Genomic DNA, 21,607 nt, shown 5'->3' with positions numbered 1-21,607 from the left:
GGCACAATGAATTAAAGTGCAGCTGTGAATGTAGCTGCAGCCGCTTCCACATGAGTTTGCTCCCAGCCAGAGAGGTGACCCACATGACCCACCAGACCTCTCAGGACCCGGCTTCTGCTCCCCTCAGCAGTGAACGTTGTTGATCTGCCTGTTCTGCTCCCCACTCTGTCTCTGGTTAATCCTCTCAATGCCCCTGCACCTCTGGCCTGTTACACAAGTTCTGTTCCATAAATAATTTTTTAAAAAGATGACTGAGAAAGCATCAATGTGAAGAACATTAAAAAAAAAAAAAGCATCAGCAAGAATGAGTACACACAGATAAAGTTCTGTCATCAAATATATGCTGTTTTACCTTTTGCCATTAGTTCCTCTCCAAAATGAAAACCAAAACTTAGCCTTTACTTTTATTTATTTATTTATGTTTCATTCAAAAGATAATTCTCCTGGATTTCTACTGTAAAATTGAACATTGTTCTTAGGAACACAAAGCATTTTTAAATAACCTCTCATCAGATTCCTTAGCAAGTTTCCTCTTACCTGGTAGGAAATTAAGGCAACAATTGGATTGAGGCCTTCATAGTATATCAGCACCAGCCCTAAGCACTACACTTCACTGACTGCATGGGCACAAAAATCATCCTCAACTGTAGCTTCAGCTTATCCTCTTCCTGTAGTATTTTCTTCATTTTCCTTATGACCACCATTTCCAATAGTTCAAACTCTTAGTACATTAGGATAAATCATGTAAACTGAAAAGATGCCAATGTCTGACCCACACTCTTGACCAGTAATTTCAGAAAATATGAGCACAGACCTTGGTTACCACTACAGATTTTTTTAAAAATTGCCAGGCAATTTGAACATGCACTCAGGACATGAAACATTTCTCTAAATAAGTGCTTCTTACAGTGTGATCCCTGAACTGTAGCATTACTATCATCTAGAAACCTCTTCACCATGCAAATAGTTGGGCTCTAGATCCATGGAACAAAAAATTTGGGAGTGGGGCCAGGGATGTGTTGTTTTAGCAAGACCTCCAAGAGAGTCCTGTCATGTTGTCGTATTAACATGTGTTTAGCTGTACACACATTATGTCTTAGCTTTGTGGACAGGTTCTTGGAAATTGCTACTTTAAGTGGAAAGATGCAGAATGAAAATAATTTTGCCATAGGCCAGTTATATAATAAAAGTTAAGATCCTACAGCATATTTCTGGTCACAAAAACATCACCACATATTTAAATAAAGAGCCTAAATAATTTTGATAGTGAACAGTCATTTGTATTCATTTTCCAAACTTCTATTCCAGTTCAAGGTCATGAGTAGCTAGAATCTATCTGAGAAGCTTAGAGGGCAAGGTGGGAACCCACCCAGGACGAGTTGCCTTCTGCCACACGACAAACAACCACAAACATGCAGGCTGGGACAACTGAGGCATGCCAATGAATTGCATGCACATGATTTTGATGTGGGAAGACACTGGAGTCTTTCAGAAAACTCATGCAAATATGAGAAGAATGTGACAATCCACACAAATGGTGACTGGCTGGGTATCATCTATCTTCTATCAACATTTTAAGTTATAAACATTGAATGAAATAGCATTATTTCCTCAACTAGCTTTGCAAAAAATCTTCACAAATTATCTCAATTATTTCTGGTGGTCTCCACTTGATTTTTTAATATGTCCCCAAAACAAGTCCTGCCACTATCAACTGGCATTGGTCATCTTTGTCTTTACCTACTGTACTAGAAACCACTGGAAGGAATGGGGAAGAGGCAAGTTAGTTGTGTATAGAATGTAGAAGGATTTGGATAGTTTACATATCTGAAAGGGGCGCACAGAGTCTTCACTGCAGTGAGGGTGATCATTAAATAATTAGTAAGAAGTAGAGATGGCAAGGTGTGGACCTCCATTTCCAAGCAGGGGTATGAGATCAGTTTACTTCTGGAAAGTAGGAGGTAGAAGCTATAATTTAGACAAATGAGTTTAATATTTAATTCTATTAGGTGTTTTTGTTATTTTCCAAATAAAGTACTGGGTAGATGGAAATTAAATAGACAACTATGATGCTGTCATAAAGTCATGGAGTTAGAGATGTGTTAGCCTTCTGGTCTTGGGAAGAAGACTTTGGTTTAGAACTGATGTCCTCCCTTTCTCCAATGTATCTGAGAATCTACTACACATCTCTCACTTTTTCATATAAAAATAGGTAAGCATTCTATTTTTTTATTGGTTCTTATGGAAGATGCAAATAACAGTAATCCACATGAACTACACTGAAAAGTTGGTTCCTCTCACACATCAGCTCTGGCCTTCCTTTTTTGATTAAGTTCTTCAGATTTGAGACACTGAGGCTATCAGAGGAGAAGGAGACACTTGTTGGGAGAGTCAGATAAACATGTTATCTAGTGATCAGCAGACCGACAAAATGGCAACCTGATCAGATTATCACTGTGTGATTTTAAAATAGAGACTCAACTGGGGCATGGTGCTCCCACCTGGAGGAATAAGTCAGGAAAAAAATCAGGTGACTTATACACAATGTTACCAGAGTCACACAACATACTGATATAATCTCCAATCTTTGAAAATGATCCCAATTATTTCTGGGAGACCCCATTTTTCTTTTAACATGTTCCCCCAAACAAGTCCTACTATTATCAATGGGCAGTGGCCATCTTCTTCAGCTTTACCACTGGAAAAGTTACCCTACCAAACTGGATCATTTTACTGCCAAGGAGTAGCAATATGTCACTGGAGTAGATCTCTGCAACAAAGTAGACCTCTGGGAAATCTGGGATGATTCCAACACACCCACTACCATCTGCATCTCAGGGCAAGATCTGATTCATCTGGGAACTCCTGGTTACACAGGCATCTGAACAGTCTTTTCTTAATTGGAAGCTTAGCGAGATATTGCTGTATTTATCTTTACTTTAAATAATTTTGCTTCTGGGCCTAAGGGTTAAGTCTCTGCTTGCAAATTATTCCAGTTATCCCTGGGAATCATATCCTCTCAACAGTGTATTTCTGTAAATGTGCCTGTTTTTCTCCCAACTCTGTCTGTGGTGAATCCTCTCACCCTTCACTCCCCTGGCCTACACCCCAGTTCTTCTACTCACACACACACACACAAAATATTGCTTCTGATGAACACAAGGGTTTAGAGCAAAGACTCAGAGTAATGCAAAACAAAGGGTGATGCACAGAAGAGAGAACATAAGGGAATCACTGTTGAGTGAGTGTCATAGGCAAAGCATGGTTAGGTTGATGTGGGCAGCCCTAATAATACAAAAGTATCATAAGAATAGATATTTATTCATCCACTCATTAGTTTACAAAAAGTCATGATTTCAGATTTTCTGAATGCCCCTGCTTTCTTAGGCCTCCATAAACTGCATATGCATCCTCTGAGTACTTTTCAAAGCAAATCAGGGGACGAAAGCTGGAAAAAGGCCCTAGGCTGGCTTCTCTCTCATCCTTTTCTGACTGGCACCTGGGCTCCTGGAGGAGTGGTAGAATATGCACGTGTTCACCCTGTAGGCCAGTGTCTCAGCTCCAGGCCAGCCCTCAGCACAGAGGGTAGAAAGGGATGCAGCTGCCAGGAGATAGGGCAGGAGCCTCTTTCACTCAATGTGGCTGCAGTGAATTCCTCATGGCTGCCTTGCAAGGCCTCTTTCTTACTTCCTATTTGTTGAAAATAAGAATTGGAATTCAGAAGAGCTATCATGTTGTTTAAAAACTTGGAGTCAAAACTCCCAGGATCTCAGAGTAGAGGAGGGAGTTTTGGTAAATTTTTTTGCAAAGTTTTCTGTAATTCTTCTTTACTGAAAGTCTCATTTCCTGATCCGTTATTGTATAATTTTAAACATGAAAGCTTATTTTTGATTCAGAGGTGTGGTTACTAGACTTTTAAATGCTTGCTTTTCTATGGCCTGATAATCTTACATAAAATACATCTTTCTTTTTTTTTCTTTTTAAAATATATTCATTATATCTTCTTTCATTTTTGTACAATGTATGGTTTACCCATGAAATTCCCAAGTCACCTGGGCACCATCACCATAGCCCTTTATGCTCTTCCCACTTCTGTCCTGGTCCTTTTCCTTTCTCCTCCCCTATAGAATGTCTCTGATCTATAGTTGCCTGATGATTTTGATTTTTACTGTATTATAGCTTAATTTTTCAATACCTTTTTTGTTTTCTCTACCTTCCTCCTATAAGTAAGACCATTCAATATTTTTCATTTTCTAGCTGGCTTATTTCACTGAGCATAATCCCTCCCTGCACCATCCATGTTGCTTCAAAAGGCATGATTTATCCTTTTTGATTGCTGCATAATATTTCATTGTGTAAATATACCACATCTTCTTGATGCAGTCATCTACTTCCATACTTTACCTATTGTAAATTGTGTGTTGTAGCAAAAAGAAAAGAATGACCCATCAGCAACACAGTGGGCTTTAGGATGGATAGCTGGTCTGAATTTGCCTTTCTGCATCTTTGAAAACGTATTTGATATTTTTAAGTAAATCAGAAAAGATAGATTTCTAAGAGTAGAAATAATTATTTATCCAGGAAAAGATAGATCCTGGATGTAAAAATGAAGAGTGAGGCACATTTTATCTTGATGATATAGGAAAAAAGTACAAGTGATTTCTCAAGAAGTTCTTGGTTCTATCTACCCAGTAGATTGAGAGATCCATTGTGACAATATATTCCCAAAAAGAGATTTGAATTTGTAGCACCTTATCCTCTACAGACCTGTCAGCACCCTACCTGGTGAATGTAAGCCTTATCACCCCCCCCCTTAAGTTTTTTGTTTTATTTCCTCACACATTCTGGTCATGTCCCAAGGCATGCATGCATTGTACATATAGACCTTGCTCTCTGAAAGTGCACTTTTATCTCTGAGGTCAGCAGGAAATCAAATATGCTAGAGTACTAACCAAAAAACAAGATAAGCAGCTTTTCCCTCTGAAATTCCCAGGAGGAGCCCAGGGAAAATGGTCAGAATCCATGAGGAGCTCTGGGTCTGGGATTCTAACATCCCTAACAGGAAGCACTGCAACACCAGATCCCGGTAAAATTAACATCCACCTTCCTGAGGAAAACAATATTAAATGAAAAAAAAAATCTAAATGGACTGTACGCCTGGTATAATTGGTAAAGAAATGTGGTGATTCAGAGAAGTAAAATGTAAAGTAAATGGAATAATTTAATGATTGGGGAAATGAACACAAAAGAAAAATATATTTGTATGAAGATAAATTAACATCCTCCTTTCTTTAATGGAAATATTTTAAACTTATGGACTTCCTAAAATGACCCATAATGAATACTGTGAGGGCAAAGCCACCCTCTCTAAACATCCTCAGAATAAGTCCTCATATGTGTCATCTCTTTCTTTTTCAAAAGGTCTGGTAGCATATATGTTAGGTTTTGGAGGTCCCAAGGTCGCTCACAACTCAACATTGTATTATGGCACGAGTGCATGTCTGTTCTAATAAAGCTTTATTTATGCATACAAAAGGTGGCCTGGATTTGGCCCTTGGGTTGTAGTTTGTTTATATCACCACTGTCTATAAACAGCAGGCACCAGTGGAATGAAACCACAAGAACTGTCCCAGTTCACTTAATGCCAATGTGGACTCCCTTAGGAGAAACAACAGGGATGAGGGATTAGTCAGGTGCCATGAGGCTCATACCCCAATAAATGCATCTTTCTCTTATTCTGACTTACTGCCCCTTCTATGTTGACTGCCTCTCATAGTGACCCTGGTCTTACAGCTTTCTCAACTCAGCATAATGACATATATAAGGGACATGAGAATTTCACTTTAAATAAAGTTTACATGTCAACATTCAGCTTGAGACTTTTGTAGAAGGAGTATTTTAAAGTTAATGATGTTCCACACATATTTACATATATTTTAGTTTTTACATATATTTTATTATTAATATTAATAAATTATTAATATAATTACTAACAGTAAATATTAGTAATTTGTATTAGTAATATTAGTAAATTAGTAAAAAGATAATATGTAGCACATGATATAAGTTTATAAGAAATTGTAACTAATTGCTGAATTAGTCTAAGCCTGACATTGCATATAGGCCATTTTATTTTTCTCCTAGTTAATAGGCTTATTTTATTTTTGCCTGGGAAATGCCTGAGCAAACCTGACTGTGGGTGAGAATCATATTTCACATATTTGTGACTATGTGAGCTAAGGATTATGAAGAGAGAGGACAGTGCGACAGAACTGAGCTAGAGGAGATCCGGAGAGTGGGAGGTAGGGGGATGCTGTAAGAATGTGGGTTCTAGGCAGAAGGCAGGGCAGACTCACTCAAGACAGCATGCCCAGAAACTTCTCCCAAGGGGCACAGACAGGACCTTTTGAGGTAGAACATGAAGTTATTAGTTTAATCAAATTTGGGGAAGACAGGTACCATATTATCACTTTATTGCATAGAAGGGTGCTTCTCAGTATCCTTTAAGATCAAGCTTGGTAAGTTACAATATGAAGACCAGCAAAAAAAGAAAATCGTAACAGTCAGAGGGGGGTTGGATTTACAGTTGGTAACAACTTTTTCCACACTCTGATTGCCTTTCAGCACCTATTTATCTGCATGCCTGCATTTTTCCCCAAGGCACTATGAGGACCGCCAATTTGTGTTAATGGTTCAATGACCAAAGAACTTAAAATTTTCATGATCATACTTCCTAAAATAGAAGCTTATGCACCTATACTTCAAAGGAATTATCATTAGAATCATAGGGAAATGTGATTTTTTCCAGAGTTTGTATCTTTGGAAGATATTTCCTGTATATATTCTGTCCCAAAACTACAATTTAGTAAGGGATATATGTAACTTCTGAGTCTATTATAAAACTACTTGCATTCCAACCAAAGACAGTAAAATGAACACAATGAAGATAAAGAAAATGAAACATTCTTATTAGCATTTTTCATGGGATTTGCAGTACTCAGACAGTAAATAAAGATGAGCAGGAACAGATGAAAAACTTGGCCCTTCATGGTGGCACATGGGTTAAAGTGCAGCACTGCAAACTGGACCCAGCTTCAGTGCTAGTTTGATCCCCGCCCTGGAGGTGATCTACATGTAGATCACCTCTCCTGTCTTGTCCGCTGCTCCCCTCAGCAGTGTATTTCGTCGATCTGCCTGTTCTGCTTCCTACTCTGTCTCTGGTGAATCCTCTCACTGCCCTTGTACCTCTGGCCTGTACCCCAGTTCTGTATGCATATATAAATAAATCTTTAAAAAAGAGAAGAAAGTATATGTAACAACTGCACTGCACAGCTCTCAGTTGCAATCCAGTTCTGCTCTTTTTAAATACTCAAGTTCTATATTGAAATTGCAGAAAAATCACATACAATCAAGCCTACAGCCAAGTCTCGTGGGTGATACACTATTGAAGTTACTCCAGAGACTGGAATACATATATATTTTAAGTATTAATGACTAGAGCCTCATTTATCATTTGGAGGTGAGATCACTAGAATAGGTCAGCTCCAAACTAAGACACTAGCTAAGTACCTGCTCAGCAGTCAAGATTGTAGTCAGATTTCCTCAGCTGTGATAAACTATCAGGCAGCTATCATGGAAAACATCTCTTGCTTGTGCATTTAATTTAAATGTTCTTTTAGTTAAAGGGATGAAGGCTGATAATAGTGTCCATAATAAAAACTATCTACCAGAGAATTCAAAGATTCCTTTTTATGGACATTTTGATAAATAAAAATGTTTCTTAGAGATTTAACTTATTTTTCATATATGAATGGAGAAAATCAACTAGGAAATAGATTTTTTATTTTCTAAGTCTGCTTCTTTCTTGAGAAGGGAATGCACTTCTCCCTTTTTAGAAATACTATTATTAATTACAAAAGACTTGCAAATTCTACTGTAGTCAAAAATAATCATGAACTTGAACCAGCAGTTTCACCTCTTTCAGCCTCAGTTTCCTTATCTACAAAGTGAAGAGTGTGAGGGAGAGGGATGAGGACACACTGGCACTCTAATGTGCTACTGCTTTTTTTATATCCAGAAGATGCAACATCAAAGCTTGAAGAAACTTGATCTCCTTGAGATGTAGGCACAAAATTCATAGTGGAAAAAAGCCTCTCCGTAAGCCAATCTGAAAGAATTAGAATAAATTTTGAGGTGGTAATTACATGCAACAAAATTATTTGTCAGCTAAAGTTGGAAAGATATTTTTGATGTTCATAAAATGATTTGACTTATACTTTATTCTTGCCTCCTGGCAGGTTCACAAATGGCTTTGAGAGCTCCTCTCATGCATAAAAGTAACACAGAAATGACACACCCGCATGGCTATTTCAGTTTATTAGGGGATCATAGGAGAGAAAAAAAAAAAGTCCAACAAAATGAAGTAGTTCATATTAATGTGTAAGTTTAAGAGGAATAACTCAATGTGTAAGTTTAAGAGGAATAACTCTGAATCAAATGTTTAGGTTATTCATATTTAAATTATGCAGAACTCCTCCTCCATTCTCATTCTTTTGGGAACATTTAAAAAAAAGTAAATGGAAAGAAACACCCTTTACATAAATTTGCACCAATAAATCCATTCCAGAAAAAATCCCTATTTCCTCAGAGAACTTTTCATTAGTATTTTTTTCCAGTACATGAGTATAACTTGCCTAGTGAGGTAATTTCCATCCTTTTAGAGGGCTGATTATGATTATGCCTTTTAAGTGGCAGTGTCATGCACATCCTGTAAGACCTTAATTAATACTTTCCAATAAAATAGATTTAAAGAAGCTGAGATTCCATGATCTCCCTCAGTTACTTGTTTCTCTGGAAAGTTAGACTCAAATTCATAGAGACAAAGTTACTCAGTTCATGGGGGAATCGTTCAGTTGTACTTAAACAGAGGGATGGTGTATTTTGGTCTCAGTTTTCTCTGGTTGAGATCATTTTGATTTCATGGGTCAATTTACTAAGCTGGACCCCAGGAGAAGATCATAGCAGGCAGTGGTGCTGGGACCCACACAGAACCTGACACAGGACCATAATTCCCTGTATTCTACATGGCCCTCTGGTAGCCTCTTTCTCCCTTCCAGCCAGTTGTGAAAAAATAATTTCATTTACTAATTTTTGACAACTGAAAATTATATATGTGCGTGTATGTGTGTGTGTATGTGTATGTTTGAGGTATGCAACATGGTTCTCATATATGCATGCAATTGAAATGATTACTAAATCAAATGAATGACACATCGATCATCTCCAGTTATCATACATTTTATGTGTAGAGTGATAACACTGTGGATTTACTTTCTTAGCAAATTTCAAGACTAGTCACACTGTGTCCAGACTGAATTATTTCATAACTAAAAGTTTGTACCCTTTGATCAATTGTGTGATTCCCCCTCTATCTACCTCAAAGTCTCTGTTACTGTTTGATTTTTTTTTTTTTTTTCAGATTCCTCATGTGGGTGGCACAGCATGTTAAAGCACAGCACTAAAATTCCTCATGTAAGTGAGATCATGCTGTATTTGTTGCTCTGTTTTTGGCTTATTTCTTAGCATATTATCCTCTAAATTCATTCATGTTGTTGCAAACAGTAGGAGTTCCTTTTCTAAGGCCAATGTTCCATTGTGTGTACATAACAGGTATCTGAAAAAAAAAAATCCTATTCTGATTTTGCATGATTTGGGCCTGGGGATATTATTACCATTAATTTATACAGAAACATTTCTTACCATTCCAAGATTCTCAGAATAAGCTGCCACATCATATAAAGTAGGAATTTCCACTTTCAGAGAGTGGGGGAAACCTACACCACAATTCCTGAAAGATGTTTCAATCATGTCTTTTAAATGTGTGGGCCCTTTATATGACTAGAGATGTGACTAGCATCAAATAAAGAAGACCCAGGGCAAATGCAGGCTTAGAGGAGCTTTAGCCCTGATGCTTCATGCTCACGAAGTACCCACAGGGACTCCTCTTGACCTTTCCTCCTTTCCCTGCAGTTAAACAGGAATCTAGACATTAGTGCAGGTTAGTGAATAGTGAGCAGAAGTCAATTGTGTGCTTCCCTCCCCCTTTCCCCCCCCTCCTCCCCTCGAGGGAAGATGTGGAAGCACTGTCTGCAAGCTCTTTAGTGGCTACTCAAGGTATGGGCCATCTGACCCATGTTAGCATTTACTTGAGTGAAAAATAAACATTTACTACCTTTAGCCATTGGGATTTAGCACTGGTCACTTAGGGAAGTTAGCATTACTTATTCTGATTCATGAGTATAACACAGTTAGGTTTTCATTTAGTGTTGCTGATAGAGTCTTGGAAAGTGAGGTTGTAGGTGAAAACAGATCCTTGGTTTCATTCAGTGTTGGTTAGGATAATTTTTACTCATGGACAGTATATTGAATCAAATGTTATTTAAGCACTTGCTGTATGCAACATTCAAATTCACAATGAGCAGGAGGAAAGTGTTCCATTCAACTACAATTAGGGCAATTACCAATAGTATTTTTGATGAGTGTGAGATGTAGAAACTGAGGCTGAGCCTGAAAGGAGTTAGTAAATGGTCATTGGGGTTTCTGAGCTCAGGTTTAGTTCCACAGTGTGACTGCTCTTTCTACGAAGCAGTTGCTTCTTAAACTTTAGTGTGCACCTGAATCACACTTGTTAAAGTGCAGATTTCTGGTCCCTAGCCTCAGATTTCTGATTCTGAATCTAGGTGGGACCTGAAAAACTGCATCTTCACAAGTTCCTAGATGCTGATGCTAGGGGCCATGTTGTGTGAGCCACTCTCTGGGTCACCTTCTTCCCATACTGGCACAGGCGTGAGTATATGAGACCCTAACCTCTGGAGGAGATGCTTCATGTCTTCATACTATTATTGTGGACAGTGTCACTGAATGTAGTACAAAGGTCCCATTAAACCCAAATGGAGGAATGTCCCCAATTTCCTTCTCTTCTATGACCTCTCTCCCTTGAGTGCCTTTGCACACGCCAGCCTGAGTCACGGATCTAGAACTGCAGCATCACACACCATCTCCACCCAACCACAGAGACTGCAGGAAAATTTTGTTCAACAACAAAAAGGTAAGTCAAATTGAACTTATTTATTTATTTAGCAGAGTTGCTAGAAATAGGAAAGCCTTGGATTTGGAAGATGTTGTTTCCCTGTTACTTATCAACTCCAAGGTCATGAGCTCAGTTTCCATACCAAGACAGGTCCTGGGGCATCCCCCAGAGCAGTCATCTCTAAACATACACAGATTAATTCTTCTTTTACTTAGTCAAATAATACAATAAACAGGGCCTTCCTTCTGCACTGCTAAGATTAACACACACAAACAACTTCTGCAGGTTATCCTAACCATGATAGGAGAAAAACACCAAAGACCTAAAAAGGACTTCCTTTATCTAACTCTTACAGGAATGAGGGACTTCTTAAAATGTGACATGCATTCCCTGCTAAATCTATGACTGAGTAGAGCTGTGTCTCCCTGCCCCTCAGTAGCCAAGTATTGAAATGCTGCTAGAATAATCAGTCATTTAAAAAAGCTATGAAAGAGAAAATGAAATAAGAGACCATATCACCCAATGAGGGCCACTTCTTTTTATAAGAAAAAAAAAACTTTCACGTTTTAAACACTGAGATCAATTCTATTCCTGCTGGGTTAAAAAGTAACTCTTGTCCACTATACTTACTATATCACTGAAAAATGCACAGCTAGCAGGAGCAGCTGCGAGGCACAAATACAGAAGCTGGCAGTGCCAGACAAGCTGTGGCTCTGTTCCTCAAAATCTATTCTGAGTTTGCATATTGATCCACATGTATGTGCACATATGCATGTGAATACATGTGGATGCAAACCCACACACAAGCACAGACTGTCAGGGCTCAGAAACTTCATTTTCACAATAAGATGTAAAGAATTCAGTCTTAACTATGTTTCTTAGCAGCTGGTGCTTGGGCAGCAGGCAAAGGGCTGCAGAAGTCTCTGCAAGAGTCAGTCATGACTAGTGACCAAGGGTCCCTGGGATGGGTGTGGTTTATGCTTTAACGCCACAACCTCTATGCCACTGCCTCCCAATATGTCACACTCAAATCTTTTCAGAAGAGCTTTCTCACTTTTCATCAAATACAATAACAATGAATATTCTGCTGTCCTAATTTCCTGTTAGACAGTGTGGTGACCTGACTCAACATCTTTGAGAAGAAGTCAGCATTTTTGAAGGGCTTAGAAAAAAAAAATTCTATTTTGTGTAGCAAGCTAATGGGAGATGTCAAATGACGCAGAAGCAGTGGAGCTACAGAAAAGTCCACAAGTTTATTATGCAAATAATGCAGGATGCAATAAGCTCTTTCCAGTCATAATATCATCTTGATTTACTTTGTTCCCAACACTCAGTTTCAGCCTGGTGCCTGGTATCTAATTTCAATTCTGTTTATGGGAGATCTCAGTCTACATGGAAGCTCTACAATCTCAGATGTACAGGGAAGTCCATTAACTTTAGGGATGAAAATGAGCTTTTAGGTTTGAAGGTGAGGATGAGTGAACATGGGCCACACCCATTCCTCCCCACCAGAGGGAAGAGGATGGAAGCAAAGAACTGCAAGAGGGGAAAGCAAGGCTTCCAGGGCTGGGTCTCTAGAAAGTTAAATGGAACTCTCCTCCTGTCTCTTTCCCTCCCTTCTTTGCTTCTACTGATTCACTGTGGTCCATGTCCAGGCCACACTTGCTCAGTCCAGGTCAATTTGAATCGATAAAGTCTTTGTCTGGCATTCCTATTTTAGAAAGTGCTTGTGCAGCTGAAGAAATTACCTTGTCTAAGGATGTCCAACTTATACTCCTTAGATTTCGGGAGAAGATGCATTTGCATCTTCTTGGAGCTAGGCTGTGGTGTGCTGGGTACATAGCACCAATTTTCCCAAACCATACACACTGATCAAGCTACAGTTAGAAGTCAGGATTGTTGTATTTTATTGCCTGTGCTTCAAGCATAAAAAACAGATTTCAATTTTCTCTTTTAAACATTGCATTATAATTTTAAGGAGCACATAATCCTCTGTATGTAGTATTTTATATTCTGCTTATAGTGACTACAGTGTGAGCTACTTAGGAGCATAAAACACAGATTTAGGATACTCTGTCTTTCTAGCATAATATTAACTTCTAGTTAGAATAACTTTATGGGGGCAATTAGGCTATCATTTGTCCACCTTCCTGTCACATCCAAACCCACTCTTTGGCCCTGACCTGCTGCCACAGAAACAACAGCCTGTTAAAGACAATGATGTAAGTGAGGACTGGGAGCCAAGGGGGAAAGTCAGTGCTTCTCTAGGGAGGGTCAACATCTGGTCTACTCCACGGTGCTTAGTGCTAGTTTCCATGCCTTAAATATAGATTCCAATTACCAACAATCACTAGATGCTTTAACCTTCAATCTTCAGATTTCAAGGCACATATACATGAAGTTAGAAGCAGTTACAGATATTTCAACCAACTTCTTCATCCAACTTACTTTATTGTTCAGTAATTATTTGCAAACATTCTGAAATAGTCTGACTGAAAGTTCCAGAGAGTTTGGATCAAGAGATCTGATTGGCAGTTCTTTTTCAAAATATGGTATATTGCTTTAATGATCAATTCACATAAATAACTGCATTCAAATTAATGTGGATCCTCCAAGATGCTTATTCCAAAATGTCGCTACACATATGCACACTCTTCATTTATATCACACAGAATAGCTCTGTCTTATACCACTGCCATAAAATGACCATCCTGTTAATAAGAAAAGTATGGCTTCCAGGTTAGAGATTAACTCTAGGGAACCCAAGGGGAGATGTAGTTCTTGGGCTGGATTCAGTTATAGTTATATTCTTCTTGGTCTGCCAAAAGTTTTAAGAGATTAGAATTTTCATTTAAAAAAAAAAGATGTTTTCTAGAAAATATGACAAACTGGTCTCTCATTTTTGAAAAATTATAGGGAGCTGATACAGAACAGAGATGGTACTTTTAAATAAGAGATGGAATTTTCCATTTCATCTCAGGTCCATGAACAATCTTAGAACTTCACTGCTTCACTGATGTTCAGTATTTCTCTGGCCCCTTCACACATTTGAGGTTGTGATACTTCCATAAGTCAACCCATTTTGTATTTCCTGTGCTGAACTGCTACTTCCCCAAATTCATATAATGAAGTTCTAATCACCATCCCCCAATTTGCTCAGAAAATGGCCTTATCTGGAGATGGGGTTTTGTAGAACTGTCAAGTTAAGAGCAGGTCATTAAGAAAATTCTAGTCCAATAGTTGTCTACCAATGGTTTCCATACAAAAAAAAAAAAAAAAAAGGTGAATTTGAACAAAGTCACAGTACACGCAGAAAGAATGAAGATGAAAGCAGAAATCAGTGTGATGCACCTATGAGCCCAGAAATGCCAACGCTGTCAGAAAACACCAGAGGCAGGAAAGGGGCTGGAACAGCTTCTCCCTCAGCGCCCTCACAGATACTCACCTGTAGGGAAGTCTTGGACTTCCCTACAACTGTGAGAATACAGGCTACAGTTTGGAGTCACTTTGTTAAGAAATTGATAATACAAGTATCTTAAATTAAATGAGTATCTTTCTTTAATCATTGGGAATAATAATAGTAATAATAGGTGAGTGGACTGAATCACTGGGTAGATCTGGTTTGGCAAAAGACATCACAAGGTGAAACATTCTTTCCTTGGTCTCCAAGGGCTGGTGTCTGGAGGTGACTGTGGCTAAAGAGGGACTCTGCCTGTTTAAGCTCAGGCAGTCCTGAGAAAGTTCTAATCTACCATGACTGCACAAAATGATGACAATTTACCCCTGGGTGGGAGGGTGATATTTTAAGGGTGAAGAGATATTTTAGGGGAACAAGTGTGTTGGGGAGGCAGGCTGGATGTATCCTCATTTACTCTTGAGCTTAATTTAGATAACATACTCCTACATGCACTGCAAGGTACCTCCCACTTTTGTTTCTTTTCCTTATCCTTTTCTCTCCCCATCCTATCCAAACATTACAGAGGACACTGGAGGGGACAGGGTGAGAGAATCTCACTTGGAGTGGCCTGGGCTGCTGGGTCTGTAAAGGTGGGCTGTTCCTTGAGAGAATGCCTAGTAGTGGCCCAGATCAGTTCCTGATTCTGTATCTTAGCTCCTTTTTATGATAAACAATACTTACTACAGAATTCTTCAGAAACAAAGATATTTTTAGGCATCAGACTTCTCTTTAGTTCCTAAAAGTCTTGTTCCCAGTGATCTCGAGTTCCATTCCTAGGGGACAAGGGTTGGGAGTGGGTTTCCATTTCTGTACCAATCAATGCCCCATGCAGGAAAGTGGAAAAGGATCAAAGGTATAGTCAATGATGAGGTCCAACTTAACATTGAGAAGTTGGTATCTATGTCTAATTTCTTAAATAATGAGTTTGGAGGTGTTAGTAAACTAGATTTCAAAAAAATAAAGTGGAATACTGTGAATTGACTATATTCTTGGTGGAATAAAAAGCTTTTAAAATGGGGCCGTCATGGTGGCACAAAGGGTTAAGTCTCAGCTTTATGAAGTTATCACCAGCCACTGAAACATAAGTTCAATCCCCAGCCAAGGAGCTGACCCACATGACACAGCAGCCTCTCCTATCTGGCCTGCTGCTCCCCTCAGCAGTGTATTTCAATAGATCTGCCTGTTCTGCTCCTCACTCTGTCTCTGGTGAATCATCTCATCACCCCTGCATCTCTAGCCTGAACCCCAGTTCTATATGCATAAATAAATAAATCTTTAAAAAAAAATAAGAAAGCTTTATAAATGAAAGGCACTAAATGTGGATCTGAGAGCTGGGATTACAGTTATGTTGCTCACTTCCTAGAGCTCTGGTTGAAGGACCAGAGAAGAGACCCATAAGGAAGTAACAAGATCTTGTGCTTGGAGGGTTCTAGTGGGGTGAGGGATTGTTCTATACATCTATATTTCTGAGACAGGAAGGGTGCTGGAACAGGGACAAGACTGACTAACAGAACTCTGCTGTTCCCACATGCTGGTAAACCAGAGGTTAAGCGTATCTGGTGACTCTAGGTCCAGATAACTGCTAGCATAAATTTCCCTGGTTCTTGGCTTTCATTACTGTTTTTCCCAAGCCTGTGAAATCCTGGGCTTTACAGCTTACCAGGTTGATGGTTGCAAAGGAAATGAGTTGCAGGCCCTGGGATCAGAGCAGGTCAAACTGGAGTTTTAGGCGCACAGTCTCCTGCCTCTCATAGAGGTTACCAGCCCTGCCTCACCACCAAGTCATCTGATTGGTGCTCACATTAGCAACAGTAAATGAACCACACTGAGAAAAACAAAATGGACTTTAGTTTCCTTGATTTTCAGACAATAAATAATTAATGTGCTCTCAAAGCTCCAGGCCTAAATTGGTAGACCCCTATCCCAGGCATCCTGGGAAACCTCTCATGCCAGAGAGGTCTCCCTGGAGCTCTCTTTCCTTGCTCTTTTGCTAATCAATGAATGCTGACTCCTTGCCTGCCCTCACCCGTGTCTGTGGAGTTCTCTTTTCAACCTTGATCAGAGACTCTCCAGAGAGCTTTCTGAGGCCTGGGAGCAGGGATCCTCAGTCCATCCCTCCCGTTCCCAGCAGGTGGCGCAGTGGCAGCAGCTAACAGGCCTTTGCGGTGGAAATGCAGCATTAGACTGAGAGCCTAGGAGTGCTTCCTTTTCAGGTGATATTTCTACTAACCAGAGTTCTTAGGAGATGAAAAGACTTGATCATGTAGCCCTCAGAGGGGACCCATAGAACTGCAGACTGTACATTTGAGAACTCGATCAAAAAATGAAAAATCTAAGCATACACTTCCCCATATGCCATTTCTTTTGTACGTATTATACACAGGGCTATGGCACTGCTATACTAGGCCTGCTGACTTAAAGGGGATGATATAGGGGCCTCCCTGGGGCACAGGGGTTATAATGCACCACTGTGAAGCTGTCCACAGCCACTGCAGCAAAGTTCCACCCCCCGCCAAGGAGCTGACCCACATGGTTTGGCAGATCTCTCACTTTCGCCCTCTGCTCCCCTCACCCCTCAGCAGTTTGTTTCTGTTGATCTGCCTGTGTTGTTCCATACACTGTACTGGTGAAACCTCTAACCTTCCTCCTTTGGTCTGAACAAGAGCTGGGGCTCTTGTATGCATAAGTAAATGAGTCTTTAAAAAAATAAGAGGATGATATAAAACACATTAGCATCGAAGTTCTGTTTTCATCCCCCCACTCTTGAGTGGAGGCCTTGCTCAACTCGTGGTTCTCTGCAGAGAGGGGAATACCCAATTGACCATGTGTGTGCCTCATATTTGCATTTCTAAAAGGCAGTTGAGTAAAACAATTGTTTATTATCAAAACATTGCCATGAGCAGTGTATGAGGTTTAGGAGACTGAATTCTTACATAGAATTTATAGGGAATTCTTGTATTGGATGTGCATTGTTCTACAGAAACTCAACATTATTGTATTTGCTGTTTCTGTTCCTACTGTCATTGTGGGTTATTCTTGGATGTTGTATGACTATTAAATGCTATTAAAACTATTGATGCTACTAAAACTATCAGGTAAGAATTATATTTATATCTTGCTGACTCTGGGCCTGCAGACCTACTGACACACCTTTCAGAGACTGAAGATCCAGTTCACTTTCACTAACTTCAGTAGCCAGGGAATGCTGCAGCCTCAGAGCACCAGAAATGCAAACTCAGCAACAGATTCCTATATTCTTTCAGATTCTTTTTATGATAAGGAAGCTGCAGTTTTGCACATTGAACAAATGACCTAATCTAATCCTTGAGGATTAGGAAATGAAGGCCCAGGAGTGCAAATGAGGCTTAGAAAACTATAGCAACAGCCAGAACCCAAGCTCATGACCTTAGACAACTCTTTGCATCAGGGGCACATTCTGTTTCTCAAAGTCTCTCTGCAGAGGCTTCAGGGTAAATGAATGGCTGGAAGCACAGAGCTGGATTCTAATTTTGAAGGGAACAGTCCCTTAAACTCCGTGTGTCAGTGGCTACACTTCCTCAAAAAAGACCTTGAGATGCAGATCTGGCCTGTCCACCTGATGTGGGCCATTCAACGTGCTAAATGTGCTCAATGTCCTCTCTTCTCGACCTGTCATCTAGATAGAGAGTTAAGTGTCTTAGATGAAAGAACTTGTCTCCAATGATACTGAAACATGCAAGCTATTAAGAAGGATGAGACTTTGAGAACCTACAGAAGGAAGAGAACAGAGCCAAAGGGATAGGACAGAGCTATCAGTTCTACTGAAGGAAGGCTTTTGAAGAGTCAGGCTCTCCAGAACACTGTGAGTAGCTGTCACAGAAGTATTAAGCTGATCTGGCTGACTGAGGACTGTGAGTAGAGGGCAGCAGTTAGGAATTTTCATTCTGTCTCTAATACTCTATGATACAAGGATAAGTCCTCCATCAGCATATATCATTGTACACAGCCCTGAATCACTACAATACCTTCCAGGAGGAAATAAAGGTAAGTATGAGAAAGGAGATGCCCTTAGGTACAAAATGTGGGAGGGAGGTATTCCCGCACACAGTTGGGTGACTTTATGCCTCTAGAATCTCTTTAAGTACCAGTTTCCTCACCTGAGAACATGGAATACTCACGGCTGAGTGGGCCAGAGTGTCCACTGTATAAAATGAGTTGTAAGTAATTCATTTTACAAAGGCAGAAACTTAGACCAACATAAAAAGGGATTTACTCATCGCTATAGAAATAGTAAAGGGAGAGTCGGGTAAAGCCCCTGGGATACTTCTAGACATTGTCTCCAACACTCAGCACAGGGTTTGGTACAAAGTAAGGGCTCATGTGACAATTACTACAGAGAGGCAGAAAGACACAGTGCCAAGAGGGAGCCATTCCGTCACATTATGCGGCTAGCGGAAGTTCTGTACACCTGACTTGCTAATCTGTAAAATGGGCACAAGAAACTCTAGTTCATGGGGATACTTGAAAATGAAATGTAAACATACATGTAACATGTTTAGTAGGAGGCCTGGCAACTAATATGTGGTTCGCAAATGACAGCTTGTTCTGTGTTACAAATACACGTAGGCATCTGATATATTAATGTAACATACCTCACACCTTTGTGTTAATATTTACATGGTAAGGCGAGCCACAGTTAAATAATGAGACATATTAATAACCACTGACCTCTTTTAGTTGCATGGTATAGTAGCAAATATGTCTACTTGATAACTTGGTGCTTAACCAAACCCTGAATTCTATGCTTATAGACCCTCAGTTCAATTAGCTGGTGGTACTTTTTCTACTGCTGGCTATTCACCTTGAAAACTTATCTCAACTATTCCCTGAACCATTAATCACATGAAATTTCCAAGATGTTGGAAATGGGAGGGGACAATAGAAGCAACACTGAGGAGAAATGACTTTCTGCTATAAGCTATTCAAGACCTGATTTAGGGATGGTGCCTAAATACTTCTACTTAAATATGTGGAGTTGGTCATTCTGCAGTCCTACCTGGTTAGCTTGGTACCAATCTGCTGTCTCAGCTCCAGTCTCTCTTCATCTGTCTGCCTGGGAAGGATGTTCTTTTCTTCGAGTTCTCTCTTGGAGGGTCTGTTGCTGAGTTTGATGGCTAAGGAGTCCTTCCTGCATACCTTCATGGCCAAGGAGCCTGCAGGGGGGGGAAAAAAATTAATAATGCCTACTCAAACCTGCTTGGGTTCCCCAGGGCCATGCATGGACCCCAAGGTAAGGTAGAAGGACATACACAAAGGGCTTAACACCTGAGAGCAGTTAAGGCCATAACAGACATTTCCACAGAGTTTCTGCAGCCTGCATCTTCCAGGAACCCACAGGGTGGTAGGTGTGTGAGGAAGACAGCAGGGACTGGCGATGGGTTCTCTCTAGGAATGGCCAGCATGTGGGAAACATCACAAAGGGTAGGACAGACTGTGTGTGCAGCAGAGTGCAGGGGGAGAGGGCACAGAGGGAAGCTTCGCTGAGGAGGGAAGACTGGTGACTGCAGGGCATCTGTGACTCCAGCAGCAGGGGGGCCCCATGGGGGAAAGTGCCAGCAGTGCTGGGGTATAAGGAAAATAAACCTGGACAGAGATAATGGGTCAGTTTGGAAGAGGAGTGGAAACATGGTCTTTCCAAGGCAATATTCTGAGATCATTTCTTCTTTTTAAGGCAAGACATTCTGAGAGAACAGGGTATAAGCTCACAGATCTACATTAGGGGCATTTTGCACCCCCGATTTCACCTTCAAGGAACACTGGGCAAGATCCAGAGACACTTTTGTTTGTCAAAACTGGGGTTTGACAGGGGGATTGCATCTAGTAGGTAGAGCCAGGCATGCTACTAAATACCCTACATGCACAGATGGTTTCCAAGACAAACAGTTTTTGGTGCAAAGTGTCTATAATGTGGAGGTTAAGAAACTCCACTCTAAAACGTTTTATTCTCTGGGCAAGAAATGGCCAAGCAGCTGCTCCTTCCATTCAGCCATCAAGTGGGCCTTTGACGTTATGAAGTGCTCAATGTTATTTTTGATCATTTCATTGTTCACCAGGATTCCTGCCAGCTCTCAAATTTAGCAAGCAATCTGAAGCCTGGGGAGTGAAAAGCAAGAGGAAGAGACTGGGAAACAGCAAACTTGAGGGATTCCTTTGGATTTTATCTAGTGCTGTTCATCTCTTTTTTCTTCAACTCATGTAGACTTTGGAATTAGGCTCAGTGGGCATCAAATCCCAGCACAGCCACTTAACATATGTGAGGTTCTAAGCAAGCCCTTGCCTCGTTATTTTGTCCCCTTATCTGTAAAAGAAGGGGGTGTTGTCTGTGTTACCAGTTATTGTAAGATGCAGATACGAGACTAAAACAGCATGTTGTCAGATATACAGTGCATTTTTAGTAAAAGGTCTATGTAATGTGAATTAACTTATGAAAAAGTCGATCAAATATCAGTCTATATTCACATAATTTATCACTTTTCTTTTTTTTAAGATTATTTATTTATTTAGGGCAGTAGCAGTAGGGGTTGTGAGAGGACTGAGCAGAGACTGAATGGGGAGAAGAACAGGCAGATCTACTGAAATACACTGCTGAGAGGAGCAGCAGGTAAGACAGGAGAGGGCTGCTGTGCCATGTGGGTCAGCTCCCTGGTTGGGTATGGGACTCAGGCTGTATGATAGAGCTGAGGCTTAACCCCTAGGCCACCAGGGAGGCCATACTTATCATTTCTGACCACAGTGAAAGATTTTAGCTTCACTTTCTTTATATCTTTTCTAGAATATTTTTTAAATCATGTATCTTTTTTTTTAAAAAAGCTGTATTTATTTATGTATACAGAACTGGGGTACAGGCCAGAGAGGTGCAGGGGCAGTGAGAGGATTCACCAGAGATAGAGTGGGGAGTAGAACAGGTAGACTGACAAAATACACTGCTGAGGGGAGCAAGGGCGGGTCAGGGGTCGGGTGTGTCTGTGATGCCAGGTGGGTAGGCTCCCTGGCCAGGGATCAAACTTGCACTGAAGTGACTG

The 21,607-nt window shown here is 40.2% G+C and overlaps 1 protein-coding gene across 2 annotated transcripts in view; it reads right to left on the bottom strand.

The window, feature by feature from the left end:
- PHACTR1 (phosphatase and actin regulator 1) overlaps positions 1–21,607 on the bottom strand; it is a 531,128-nt gene that overhangs the window by 22,213 nt on the left and 487,308 nt on the right. For both annotated transcript variants that reach the window (XM_012734131.1, XM_012734130.1), the window contains one exon: positions 19,582–19,738. In XM_012734131.1, the coding sequence (XP_012589585.1) occupies positions 19,582–19,738 (157 nt within the window). The remainder of the gene's footprint in view (positions 1–19,581; positions 19,739–21,607) is intronic.

The sequence above is a fragment of the Condylura cristata genome, unplaced genomic scaffold (genome assembly GCF_000260355.1).
Source record: "Condylura cristata isolate star-nosed mole 26May11 unplaced genomic scaffold, ConCri1.0 scaffold00046, whole genome shotgun sequence".
Taxonomy (NCBI): Eukaryota; Metazoa; Chordata; class Mammalia; order Eulipotyphla; family Talpidae; genus Condylura; species Condylura cristata.
Note: the sequence above shows the minus strand (reverse complement) of the source record. Positions and strands in the feature narration are given on the sequence as shown.